This window comes from Microcebus murinus, chromosome 15, assembly GCF_040939455.1.
Source record: "Microcebus murinus isolate Inina chromosome 15, M.murinus_Inina_mat1.0, whole genome shotgun sequence".
Lineage (NCBI taxonomy): Eukaryota > Metazoa > Chordata > Mammalia > Primates > Cheirogaleidae > Microcebus > Microcebus murinus.
Genome location: NC_134118.1, coordinates 20,966,478 through 20,978,770, shown reverse-complemented (window position 1 = coordinate 20,978,770; position 12,293 = coordinate 20,966,478). Strand labels below are relative to the sequence as shown.

At 38.3% G+C, this 12,293-nt stretch overlaps 1 protein-coding gene and 1 non-coding gene across 2 annotated transcripts; both read left to right on the top strand.

The window, feature by feature from the left end:
- The first annotated feature begins 736 nt into the window (after window positions 1–736).
- PRL (prolactin) lies at window positions 737–9,837 on the top strand. Its single transcript, XM_012753690.2, has 5 exons — window positions 737–764; window positions 3,299–3,486; window positions 4,943–5,050; window positions 7,337–7,516; window positions 9,646–9,837. The coding sequence occupies exons 1-5, from the start codon at window positions 737–739 to the stop codon at window positions 9,835–9,837; spliced, it is 696 nt and encodes a 231-aa protein (XP_012609144.1).
- Window positions 1,569–1,709, top strand: LOC142876743 (U4 spliceosomal RNA). The gene has a single exon (XR_012923566.1). It is a non-coding gene; the product is annotated as a U4 spliceosomal RNA (small nuclear RNA).
- Window positions 9,838–12,293: the final 2,456 nt, after the last annotated feature.

Here is a 12,293-nt window from a genome sequence, read left to right as displayed (position 1 = left end):
TATCTCAAAATCAAAAGAAATAAACTGATAAAAACTCACATTATAGAACAAATACACCATACAGATATATCATTTTAAAAAGAACAAAAGAGAATGTATACAAGCAAGGAAAAAATGAGAGAAATTTAATGAGAATGTAACAGGGAACTGAAAATCTTATTTTTCTCAGTCCTTATTCTGTATCTCCTGGCATTTAGTGTATAAATTTGGAAATATTTACCTGGAAATATTGTCTAAGAAATTCGATAATTGATAGTACATGAGACTATTACCTAAGTGGAATATAATGCTATATATTCAAGAAACTGCAGAGAAATAAAGGTAAACATTAAAGTAAGTCACTTCTTTAGTTTTATAGGTCCTCTAACACAAACTTTAAAGTGAAAGACTTCTGAAGTTTTACAGATCCTTTAACCTAAACTAGTCTCCAGGTCTCGCCTTCATCATTTCTCTCATTTCCTTTTGGTCTAATTAATCAAAATCCTTCGTAGAATGTTCATTTCTGGCCAATATGTCTTCCTGAATATGAATAAGAGATAAAATGCCATTTGATGTTTGAAATTATGAGAGTAATCTCAATGACGGAAATAGATGACCAGGAAAAGGGAAGAGAATGCCTGATTCAACATATTCATGAAGATGTCAAAGGCTTATAAAGCCAGCATCTGGGGAAGAGAAAGCTGTAGGACTTCCAGGTCTTCTCTGGGGAAGTGTGCTTCTCACAGTGATCCCCGCCATGGACAGCAAAGGATCTCCACTGAAAGGTGCGTGCCACAGCTCACCAAGTTGCTGGCTTTACCAACACTCATATGGGGCGACTGCTGTGAGATTTTAGCTAATGACAACAGGTTTCTGGTTCGCAGAGTTTAGAAGTACTATTTAATCGTTGCTCTAGAAAGTAATTGAACAAGGGCACAAAAGAATAGAACGGTGGTTCTCAAACGGGGAAATCCTGGTTCTCCCAACAACGAATGGCAATGTCTGGAGACATTTTGGGTTGTCTTAATTGAGGCAAGGGAGACAGGGCAATGTGCTAGTGATATCTAATGGGTGGAGGTCAGCAATGCTGCTAAACAGCCTACAATGCACAGGCCAGTCCCTAGAACACAGAATTATCCAGATTAAAATGCCAATAATACCGAGATTGAGAAACTCTGGACTAGAGTAAGACCAAAAGAGACCATGGGTCCAATTTGTCACAACTCCAGAAGGCAGAAACTAACATTTCCTGGTTCCCAGGCCTCTTATATGGATTGACCAACTTGAATCAACCTGATGAAACTTTCAATCTGAAGCCATAAGACAGACAATGGTAACAGAATTGTCTCTTCTACTGCTTTGTCAATTTTGTTCAAGCCAAATGGCAAAAGAAAAAACAAGCTGGCTAGGAATAACTAATCACCTTTACTTTCTTGGTTGACATTTGCAAGAAAAATAAATTAGTAACAACCATAAAAGTTGTTTTACGAAATAAAGAACAAAAACATTTGTCTATTTTATCTCATCTTAGGCTGTGAAAATTCTTTGGATGATAAATGTGCAGATAAATGCACTCAGAGTTAAAGAACAGCTTTGCGCAGTGGCAGTATTGTAGCCAATGAGGTTTATCCGAGGTGCGATTATTGCTAATTGAAAACTTTTCCCAATACCCCGCCGTGACGACTTGAAATATAGTCGGCATTGGCAATTTTTGACAGTCTCTACAGAGACTGAACTAAAGAAAAGAAAAAAAAAACAGAGTTAAAGAACATCTCTCCAGTTATGAATTTCCTAGAGCTGCTCTTCTATCTCTCTATCTGCAAAGGACATTTTACTGACACATGTAGATCAACTCTCCATTTGGCTACATTATATGACTATAGCAGGCATAAAAAATAAATATTTAGAAGCACTGTGGTTTTGGTAAATTAAAAGTCTGTAACAGGAATCATCTCGCAATGTTAATTTTTTTTTATTTTGAATCTAAAGAGTTTAGTTAGTCTCAACACCAAAGTTTTTAGGTATTTTTAGGTGTTTAGGTTTAGGTATTTTTTCTCAAATTAATCTTTAGCAATTGCCTCACTTTATCTTGTACACTTCTGATTGCATTTATCAAAGGTTCTATAGAACTTAGTTTTCTGATAAACACATCTTTATCTCAGAGATTCTTTTGGAGTAGTGTCACTGAAGTTGAAAACTGATTTTAATTTGGTAGTTACATCTTGTTTCTTTCCTTTTGAAAGTGAAAATTAGTGATATTACAAGTCTGTATTTCTCCATCTGCTGAGATAGCAAGTTGATGACGACAACCATCTCTGATCATTGTGGAAGATTTTTAAAGCGAGTGTTTTAGTTAGAACAGGAAAAGTGGATAAAATCAAGCTTCCTAGGGCCTCCACTATCATGCAATCAAAGACAAAGTGTTGTTCTTTGCAAGTAATGGCAACAACCTCTGCAAACACTGAGCCATCCCTGCTATTGATGTGGTCCCTGTTACACAGATGCAGACCGACAGCCCACAGGTGTGTGTGAGGTGACAAGGGGAGGTGCAAAGACCATAGTACTGGCATCCTTCCTTCCTTACCTGTGAATAATAGGACTTGGGGAAAATCACTTAACCTTCCTAAGCCATCTGTTTCATCAAAATCATTTGATGATAATTACAAAGTCCAGTTTATCTGACAGGTTTATTATGAAGCTCAAATATAGAAAAAAAAATTAAGCTTTTGCAAAGTGTTGAGCAAATGCATGGGATTATGATGATGAGTTAGCAGATCCAAGCTACAGCATCGTTTATACTAGAATTCTCTCCGTACTCAGTATTAGCAATCATGCAATCGTGTGTTTGTTCTCATCGGGCATGAAGATAAACCGATCAACTGTGCTGTCCTTGTCACATCAGTGTCTAAAACGTAAATATCAGACACTGGGTTTAAAAAATTACAAACTCCCGAAGAGCCCGACTGCTGAAAATCTGCAGAAACTCCCAGGACATTAAACTATCTTAAGAGAATGACCTGAACACCCTGGCTCAGAATTAATTTTAGCTCCAAATGTTTGCCAAGTACAGAAGCACTTCTGGGAGCCATACAAAAATGCAGGTAGTAACCCACTTCTCAAACTATATATCTGTGCAAATATAATTATATATCTAAATTTACACAATGGAAGGTGTTGATTCTTCACCCACCCCCACTCTTACAGTACCAAATTGTGCAGCGAAGGGCAGTAGGAAGAGATAAGGGTTCCCCCTGCTTGATTACTTTTGATAACCTCAGCGGAATAGATCATCTCACAGTGGCTCGTGTTCTTGTTTAAGGTGGGTCGCTTCTGCTGCTGCTGCTGCTGCTGGTGTCAAACCTGCTCCTGTGCAAGAGCGTGGCCTCCCTGCCCATCTGTCCCGGGGGGGCCGTCAACTGCCAGGTGTCCCTTCGAGACCTGTTTGACCGTGCAGTCATCCTGTCCCACTACATCCATAACCTCTCCTCAGAAATGTTCAACGAATTTGTGAGTACCACACTTCTTGCTTCTTCTCTGAAGGAGCCTTCCCACAAACCACTGGGCTATACTACACTTTAAAGAAGAAAACCTCCTGAGCCAAATTTCAAATAACATACCTTAATAGGCAAAAGAAGGCATCAGCCAACAAAATGCAAAACAAGAAGAAAACGACAGTTTCATGAAGTCTCAAAGAATGTAATGATTCTTAACATTTTTCCTTAATTCACTTTAGTTTTTAAAAAATAAAAAAAAATATAAATTAGACACAGACATAAAGTGCTTTTAGGCAGGGATGAGGAGAAGGGAGAAGGTTGATCTCCTGTTCTTGCATGCAGGGAACAGACTTCGTAGGCATTCTTCACTTAGCACACCATGGCTATCCAATAAAAGCATGTTGCACTGCAGTGAATTGGGTGGATGGAACAGAGATAAACTAAGCTAAATCCATGTCGGAGGGAAAAAAAATCATAACAGCAAAATGCAATGAATCATTTTTCCAGCATTTCCAATGTATAATTTTATAATTACAATAAGAGGCTGGTTTAGAGTTGGAAACGGGTACTCTTTTTCTGATTAGGATATTTTGAAAGTCATATCTTAACTCTTCCAGGTCAGGCAGGGAGCAGGCAGTAGATTAGCACTTCAGAAAATGGAAGGGCCTCCGTAGAGAATGTGGCTCCGTGTTTATAATAGATACACATTCACAGAGCTCTTTTTCGGCCTCTGTTTTTGACTGGCTGTCTTTTGTCTTCCATATCTTCCCAGTAATTCCTTTAAACGTTTATAACTTTTGCTAAAGATTAGTTTGTTTGTCTCTCTGTCCATGTGTTAGCTTATATTTTTTCCGTCCTTCTCAGTTGATTGCTTTATATTTTCTAAAATTTTGTGCCCTGTGCCCTGTGTCTGACTTATTTTGTCACAATCAAAAAAATTGTATTCTATATCTATGATGAACTTGGTAAGTAAGGTACAGGTGGGGGCAGACTCACAGATTAACCAAATAAAAGTTATATTATAATACCTATTAAGAGAAGTCTATCAGTTTGGACACACAGTAAACAAGAGATCAAGTGGATAAATGTAAATGCATATGCACTATGGCATTTGGCCCAAATACTAGAGAAAGATGATACTTAACAAAACATTTCATGTTTCATATTTTGGCTATTTTTAGTGTTTGCTTTCCAAATATTAACTCATGTGAAGAGTAAAAGTAAACAAGGGACTCTTAAAGGAGGGAAGAGGTTGAGATTTAGAAAATTTAGATTAAAAAGTGAGTTTATAGAGGTAATGGAAAGAAAAAGTAGGCAAAAGGGTTACTTTCTTGATTCTTAATTTCCATTTTTTGTAGCTTTCTTTTTAAAAATACACATTTATCAAATGTATTAATATTTGGATAATGGATTCATTTATTCAATGCATAAGCAACCCCAACTAATTGAATTTGCTTCATCATTCCCAGGATAAACGGTATGCCCAGGGCAGGGGGTTCATTACCAAGGCCATCAACAGCTGCCACACTTCTTCCCTCTCCACCCCTGAAGATAAGGAGCAAGCCCAACAGATCCATGTGAGTCTTTTATCCAGGTTTTTCACCAAAGCACTGAGGCAGTACACTATTATTATCATGCTTTTGGTTATTAGTGGTGTTGTAATAGCTAATGGTAATTACACATGCAGAGAAAAATGAAAGAAGAATAAGCAAAGAAAAATTACATTATGATTAAATGCTAAGTAAAGATTGTAGCAGCAAACTAAATAGCAGATCCATAAACTGTCCATGTAGATGGATTAGTTTAACCGGTGCCTGGTACCTAGGATTGTATATGTTACACTGCATGGAAGTGTGAGCTGAATTGGACTTCCATGGACAAATATGCATTCATGTCTATGTAAGAAAAGCAAATGCAGTTTTATTTATTACATATTTCTAGTGACTCCTACATCAGTAGCATTTTATATTACTGTGCCCTGCACTATTTGAACCATCTTTTCTGGACCTTCAAGGCTCTCCTCTGGTTCTGCTTCTCCTTCTCTGACGCCTACTTCTTCATTCTTCATGGATTTCTCTTCTGTCTGCTACTTCTTAACCAAAGTGAGGCCCCTAAAATAGGTCCTATAAACTATTATATACTTTTCACCGCTGTAACTGTTGCTCTATTCTGCTGACAACAAAGCCTGCATATCAAGCCTCAATCATGTATCCCAGCTCCAATCTTTTATTGTTATAATCTCTCCCTTCTGATTCTCTGACATAACCACAGTCTTAACCTAATTTAAAATAAACATTTTCTGCATATATGCCCCCCACAAATACAAAGTCTTCTTTGTTTACAATTTTATTAATGGCACCAACATTCTGTCTGCTATGCTCATTAATAATAATTAGTATAATTATGGTAATAATAAGAGAGGAGGAGAAAAAGGAGGAGGAGGAAGAGAAAATAACATTTATTGAGAGCTACAGATTGAATATTGCTAATCTGAGATCCAAAGTGGTTCCGATTTTGAAATTGTTTGAGCACTGATACGACACACGAAGGAAGCGCTCATTGGAGCATTTCGGATTTGGGATTTTCAGATTAGTGATACTTGACCTGTACTACGAGACCAGAGCACGAACAGCACAAAAAACACTTTATGTGCATTAATGTAGTTAATCCTCCCTAAAATCCTGTAACAGAAGGTAATGGTATGATACTCACTGAGATAAGGAAACTGAGGCTCAGAGAAGTTATAGAATTTACACCAGTCACGTGTCTAGCAAGCAGTGAATCTGGGTTTCATAAGTGAAGTATCACAAGAATGGAAAAGCAAATGCCACAAATATTCACTTTTACGTTGGAACTAACCAAACAGCACTCATGTGCACAAATGGAAGTAAAACTTGACACAAATCAAGCAGGTGGGGGGTGGCGGGGTTGGGTGAAATCATACCAATTCAAAGCCTTCACTCTTAAACATGGTGCTGCAATACTCCCAACAAAACCACACTGACATTCAATTTACAGCCTGCACCTATTTATGGCTCCTTTCTTTCATCTCCTACTACATGTTTCCATTGCCATGTCCATTCATTTCTCCACTATTCCTCATTCTCATCACCACTAGACTAGTTCACAGACATTGACATGGCAAGCATTTTTAATCAGAGATAATGAGCTACTTAGAGACTCATGTACAATCCTGGAATAAGCATAAACTAGGTGGCCAAAACTCCATTTTATTCACCCACATAGGCCAGTAGAATAGTCTGCTCTCCTAGCAGCATGGGGCAAGGGATTGCATAGGGTGGGGAAAGCATGTTTATGAGTATCATGTCATCTTTGTTGTCCCTTTGTTCTAATATCCTAAAATAAAACTACAAATTACAAATGACTATATCAATGAACAATTGGATTCATTAATATGCATGAATTCTTGGGTGAAAATTATTTGGGCCCCTTGTCATTGACACTGGTGAAATCTATCTCTCCTGAGCCAGGTACTAGAGAGACCCATTGAGTTCCAGCAAAACTTTAGTTTCTCCCCATGGACAAGCAAATTAATCAAATATAAAAGATCATATTGAGTAGGCAGAGAACAGAATTTCAAAGGGAAAACAAAATTCTTCATAGTAAAGTTAGAATGCTCATTAGAAAAATTAGTAATTGCAATGAGCCAGACTTTTTTTTATTTTAGCAAAGTGTAGATCAATAGGTTAAAATTTGCATTTCTACAGCTTCTATAACCTACAAAAAATATTTACATACACATAGAAATAACAAAGAGCTATTTTAGTCCAGCAAAAATCACAGGTAACTAACCCCGCTGTATTTGGCTTATTTTAATGCACTTGTTCTGTGTGGTTTCTTAGCACGAAGACCTTCTGAATCTGGTACTCAGAGTGTTGCGCTCCTGGAACGATCCTCTGTATCATCTAGTCACGGAAGTGCGTGGTATGCAAGAAGCCCCGGATGCTATCCTATCCAGAGCCATAGAGATTGAGGAACAAAACAAACGACTTCTAGAGGGCATGGAGAAGATAGTTGGCCAGGTGAGCAGCCTCTTAGTGCTTCTTTGTTTTTCTCATTCATGAAACAGGTGATCTCTGGGATGGAAAATATCTCATTTTGAAAGAAGGAAACTTAGACATTCTGTATTCTAGACTGCTGTGAAACAAACAAAGAGCATAGTCATTCACAGTGATAGGTTCTGCTGTAAATGAATCTTAGAATTCTATAATACCGTGATATTTGACAGCTGCAGTTTTCCATACCATACGCTGTACACAAATTCACCAAAGACTTGCCTCTTTCTGGGGACAGGTAGTTAAATATTTCCAAGGAAAGAAAACCAGAGAACAGAAGCTGCAAAATAAATGTTTTCTTCTAAGTATTCCAGGACACCCGCTGTTGAAATTCTGGTCAGATTCTTTCTCTTTTCTCCCCTCGCTGCAAAATGAGAGTGGGAAGGAAGAAGGGAGAAAATCAATATTAGATCCATGGATACCCCACCCCTCAGGCCCTGATCTGTTGCACAGACTTGTCAGGGAGACAAGGAGATTGAAAAGATGAGGCCATAGCATCAATACACACAGATTGCATTGATTTTGGGGGGGTTCCACAAGCACTAGATTTCAGGGGGTTACAAAACAAGGAGGCGTATCTTTTTCGAATGTTCTTTATTTTATAATTTATGGAAAGTTGTCTTATCCTAGATTTTCTTTTGCTTGGGGCTCCAAAATCAAAACTCCTATCATTGCATTTAATCTCCCCAAATAATTTGTCATATATAGATTGCATTAGTATTTTGCAATATATGTCTCCATTCAGATGGGATAATGTCAACATTAGTGAGATAACATCTAAACAGCTTTCTGAAGTTCTCAGAAATAATGTATCATCTAAAGAAAAATATCTATGATTATCAGAATAATAACAGAAGCAATTTTACATTTCTCTTTTTGTGTACTAAGTACATGTTATCATGTGTCATTTTTTATCATTTTCATGGTAGAAGAATGTACCCAACACAAACACAAAGCCCATTTTAACCTTGGAACATGTGAAATAAAAACCTTGATTTTCAAGTTATTTTCTTCATTACTATGAGCCTACATTCTGAGGTCATTAATTTGTTCTATAATACTTCATTTTCTATTCTTTCTTTTTCTATCATTTATTTACTATTGTACATATCATTGTCCCTTGCACAGTAAATTTTGTCTTAGGTCCCAAGCACCAAAAATAAAAAATAAAAACATAAAGCAAGGTAACAAATAAATATGTGTATGCATATGTAGCTCTCCAAGCTAGCTTACATCCTTGAAAGTTGCCAACATGGTGACTTGGTCTCCAAGATCTCCCGGGCCGATAGAGTGGGAAAATTCATGGTGCTCATTCTCTCTTGCTGTTCAGCCTCTTTTTTGTTAGCCTAGATGTGCCCCCACCCCCACCACACAGTCCTCACCACTGAGGGGCTGCTGCCAGCACACCTTTCTTATAGGTGCTTTCCCAGCACCTCCTAACCCAGGGGCCTCAAAAGAAAGCAGCTGTTTCTCATAGAAATTTGGAGGGGAGGAGTTACCTGTCCTTGGTGGAATGAAAGTCTCCTGGTTACTTCAACAGATCCTCTTAGTCACAGTCATCACTAGGTTATCTGTACCCCAAAGCATCAAATACAATCCTTATCATTTCTGACGTTGTTGGTACATACACTATATGGGGAATAGATTCAGCTCAAAGCAGGAAGAAGATAAATAGTGTACTGTCAGAACAAATGAAGTACAAATGGCACATCAGGGACAAGATTCAGGAAATGAAATAGGTCATCAAGTGAGAGAACTGAAGCTAGCTTCTCCACGGTCCCTTGGTCCAATCCTCGTCTATCTATATTCAAATATAAGTAGCAACTTTCTGGTTCTCCATCTATCTACTCCTGCAAAAACATACTTCACCTGTGATGACATACATACAGAAAACTTATACATGTGTTCTGCTTCTATTTCTTAGATTAATCGATTTCTGATGCACTGGCCCAAATATGTGAAAATCATTTCACCTTTGGCTAAAATTTTATGTCTTTGTCTCTTTCCCAAATCTTGATTCAATAACTAGAAACAACAAGCATATAAACATATTAACGAGATGACTAATCATTCACTGTCTTTTTTTTCCTTATTAGGTTCATCCTGGAATCAGAGAAAATGAGGTCTACTCCGTCTGGTCGGGACTTCCATCCCTGCAGATGGCTGATGAAGACTCTCGCCTTTTTGCTTTTTATAACCTGCTCCACTGTCTACGCAGGGATTCACATAAGATTGACAATTATCTCAAGCTCCTGAAGTGCCGAATCGTCTACGACAGCAACTGCTAAGCCCACATCCATTCCATCCATTTCTGAGATGGTTCTTAATGATCCATCCCATGGCAAGCTTCTTTTAGTTTTATTGCTCTTTAATGCATGCTTGGGTGTAATGGGTCTCCTCTTAAAAAATAAAAAACTGACTCCTTAGAGACGTTAAAATCTAAAATGCCAATTTGTCAAAGTTTTTTTTTTTTTATCTTCATTTAACAGAAAATCAAAAGAAAATCTATCACTCCCATTGGGAAATTCCTATCAAAATTTGTCACAAATAACAGAAGTCAGCTTGCAAATAAGACAATTAACAGCTTACTTTAGAATCACAGTAGATTATCGTGGGTCAAGTTATTAGAATCAAAGAGTTAGAATATTAACCATGCTAGTCATGCTACAAGAAGATTGAATTATCAGGATTCTTTATGAAAGCCAGCCACGTTCTGGCAGCTAACTTTCACCGTGATATGACAGACAATATAAGTACTATGCAGCTGCAATGCCTCTATAGCCTGAGGTTTACTGAACAGTCTAAAAATTATTAGGATACAAAGGGAAATGGCTTTATCTTTCTCTAATAGCTGTCTTCAATCATGCCCTACTGAATTCTCGTCAATTAGCATCATCTTGGACACATTTCATGTGTTCTGGGTCTGACAAGTCAGGTCTAGTCAAGTTTCAGCTCCATCTCATATTTAAATTGCTTGATGTCTTCCCTACGTTGGCTCAAGGGACCCAGTGGAGAAAGCAGAGACAGTCAGTTCCTGCTGTGGTTCTCCCACCACCTCTGAGACTGCATTCCTCTGGCTGTGCTAGCATGAGATAGAGGATTAGGAGAGATGGACAAGTTCTGACATTGCTGACTTACACGGTGCTACTGTAGCCTTCTCATTGTGAGCAGGTACTAGAGTTGAATTCCTCCTGAGTAGGGATTGCCTTTATCGTGGGGTTCACTTGTAATTTTCCAGGACACTCACCGGTGGGGACATCTCACTGGATAGTTCTTTTCCCGAGGGAGATGCTCTGGCTTGATTCTGCTATCGCCCTCCAGCTCTGCCACCTGTAGTGTTCTCCACAGCCTCTGCTGCTGTTCCCGTCACCCTGTGGGCACCCTAATGAAGAAAAGTGGCTCAAGGTCAGCTACCTGCCAGCTGACCCACAGGAAACTCATGCATCATAACCTCTCCAAGCAATGGAGTGGCAATAATACTGGATCACTGCTGACCCCTTCCTGGGGTCTCTATCAGTTCTCTTCTCCTCCTGTTCCCATAGACACAGAGTAGATGAGAAAGTTGGATTCATTAGCAGACGTTCACCCAAGGAATGAGATGTTGTTCTTTCCTTATTTTAAGCCCAGTGAGTAGTTATCTCTATCAATACTTACTTTAGAGAGTCAGTCTCATAAACATTCTCTGCCAGGCCACTGTATTATAACCCCTTCCTCAAATGCCTCATCTCCTGTGTAGTGTGTTCAGAGAGAGGTGAGTGCATGAGGGTAGCTCAGCTTGGTCTCTAAGGAGCCCGGTATCTCCCTGCCATCTGGCCTTAGAAGGTGGTGGTATTCTCAAGTTGTTCTTGTAGTTACTTTTGGGCTTTAGCAGGGATTTCTAGACAATAGGCAATAGGAACCACCCCATTTGAGCCATCCCATTCAACACACTGATAGACATGAAATAAAGAGGTGGGGTTGTTTGGGGTAGAATAAAGAGGGAGAGAGAGAAGGAAAGAAGAAAGAAAAGACAAGAAGAGGGAAAATTAGTAAAAGACTTGAGTCTTCAAGGATAAGGTGCTATCAGAATACTGCACTTAGTGAAGACCTAAATATACCTGAATTTTTATACCATAAAAGCAAATGTTGTCTCATGTTCCCTATTCATTTCCCTTTTCTCTTCTCTCTTCCCTTTCTGAAATTTTCATTTTTATTAATAGTATTCTTTGCCTTTACCAAAATTGAGTGGCCATAGCTCTAGAGATGAACAGGACTTGGCACTTCTTCAGATCAGAATTCAAGGCAACTTTCTACCTCTTTTCAAAGAAATGTGTTTCCCATTTTTATAAGAACATTGCCCAACAAAACCAATACCTCTCTTCTTAGCTAGGGTTATTTTTAGCTGAATCCTGCCCCTGTCTCTAGCTCTGATGACCCAAACCTCTCAGAACATAACAGAATACTTGGCCCCCAAACCAACCTATCAACCCCTCCCTTTCCTCCTGAATGCATGCAAAATGTTGGCTTGCTCTTATTTCAGCTGTTTTTTTTTTTAAGGCAAGTGAGTATGGCGAAAACATGTATATACATTATTTCTAAGTCATTCATTGTTGAAAATATCTAATCCTATTGTTAACCACTTAACTTCATTCTCCTCAATTTCTAGATATTTCCAACAGAGAACATGGTATTTATTAGGGATGAAATTTGGCAATAAATGGGTAATCCAATTATATGAAATATAAGTGCAACTAACTCACGTGCA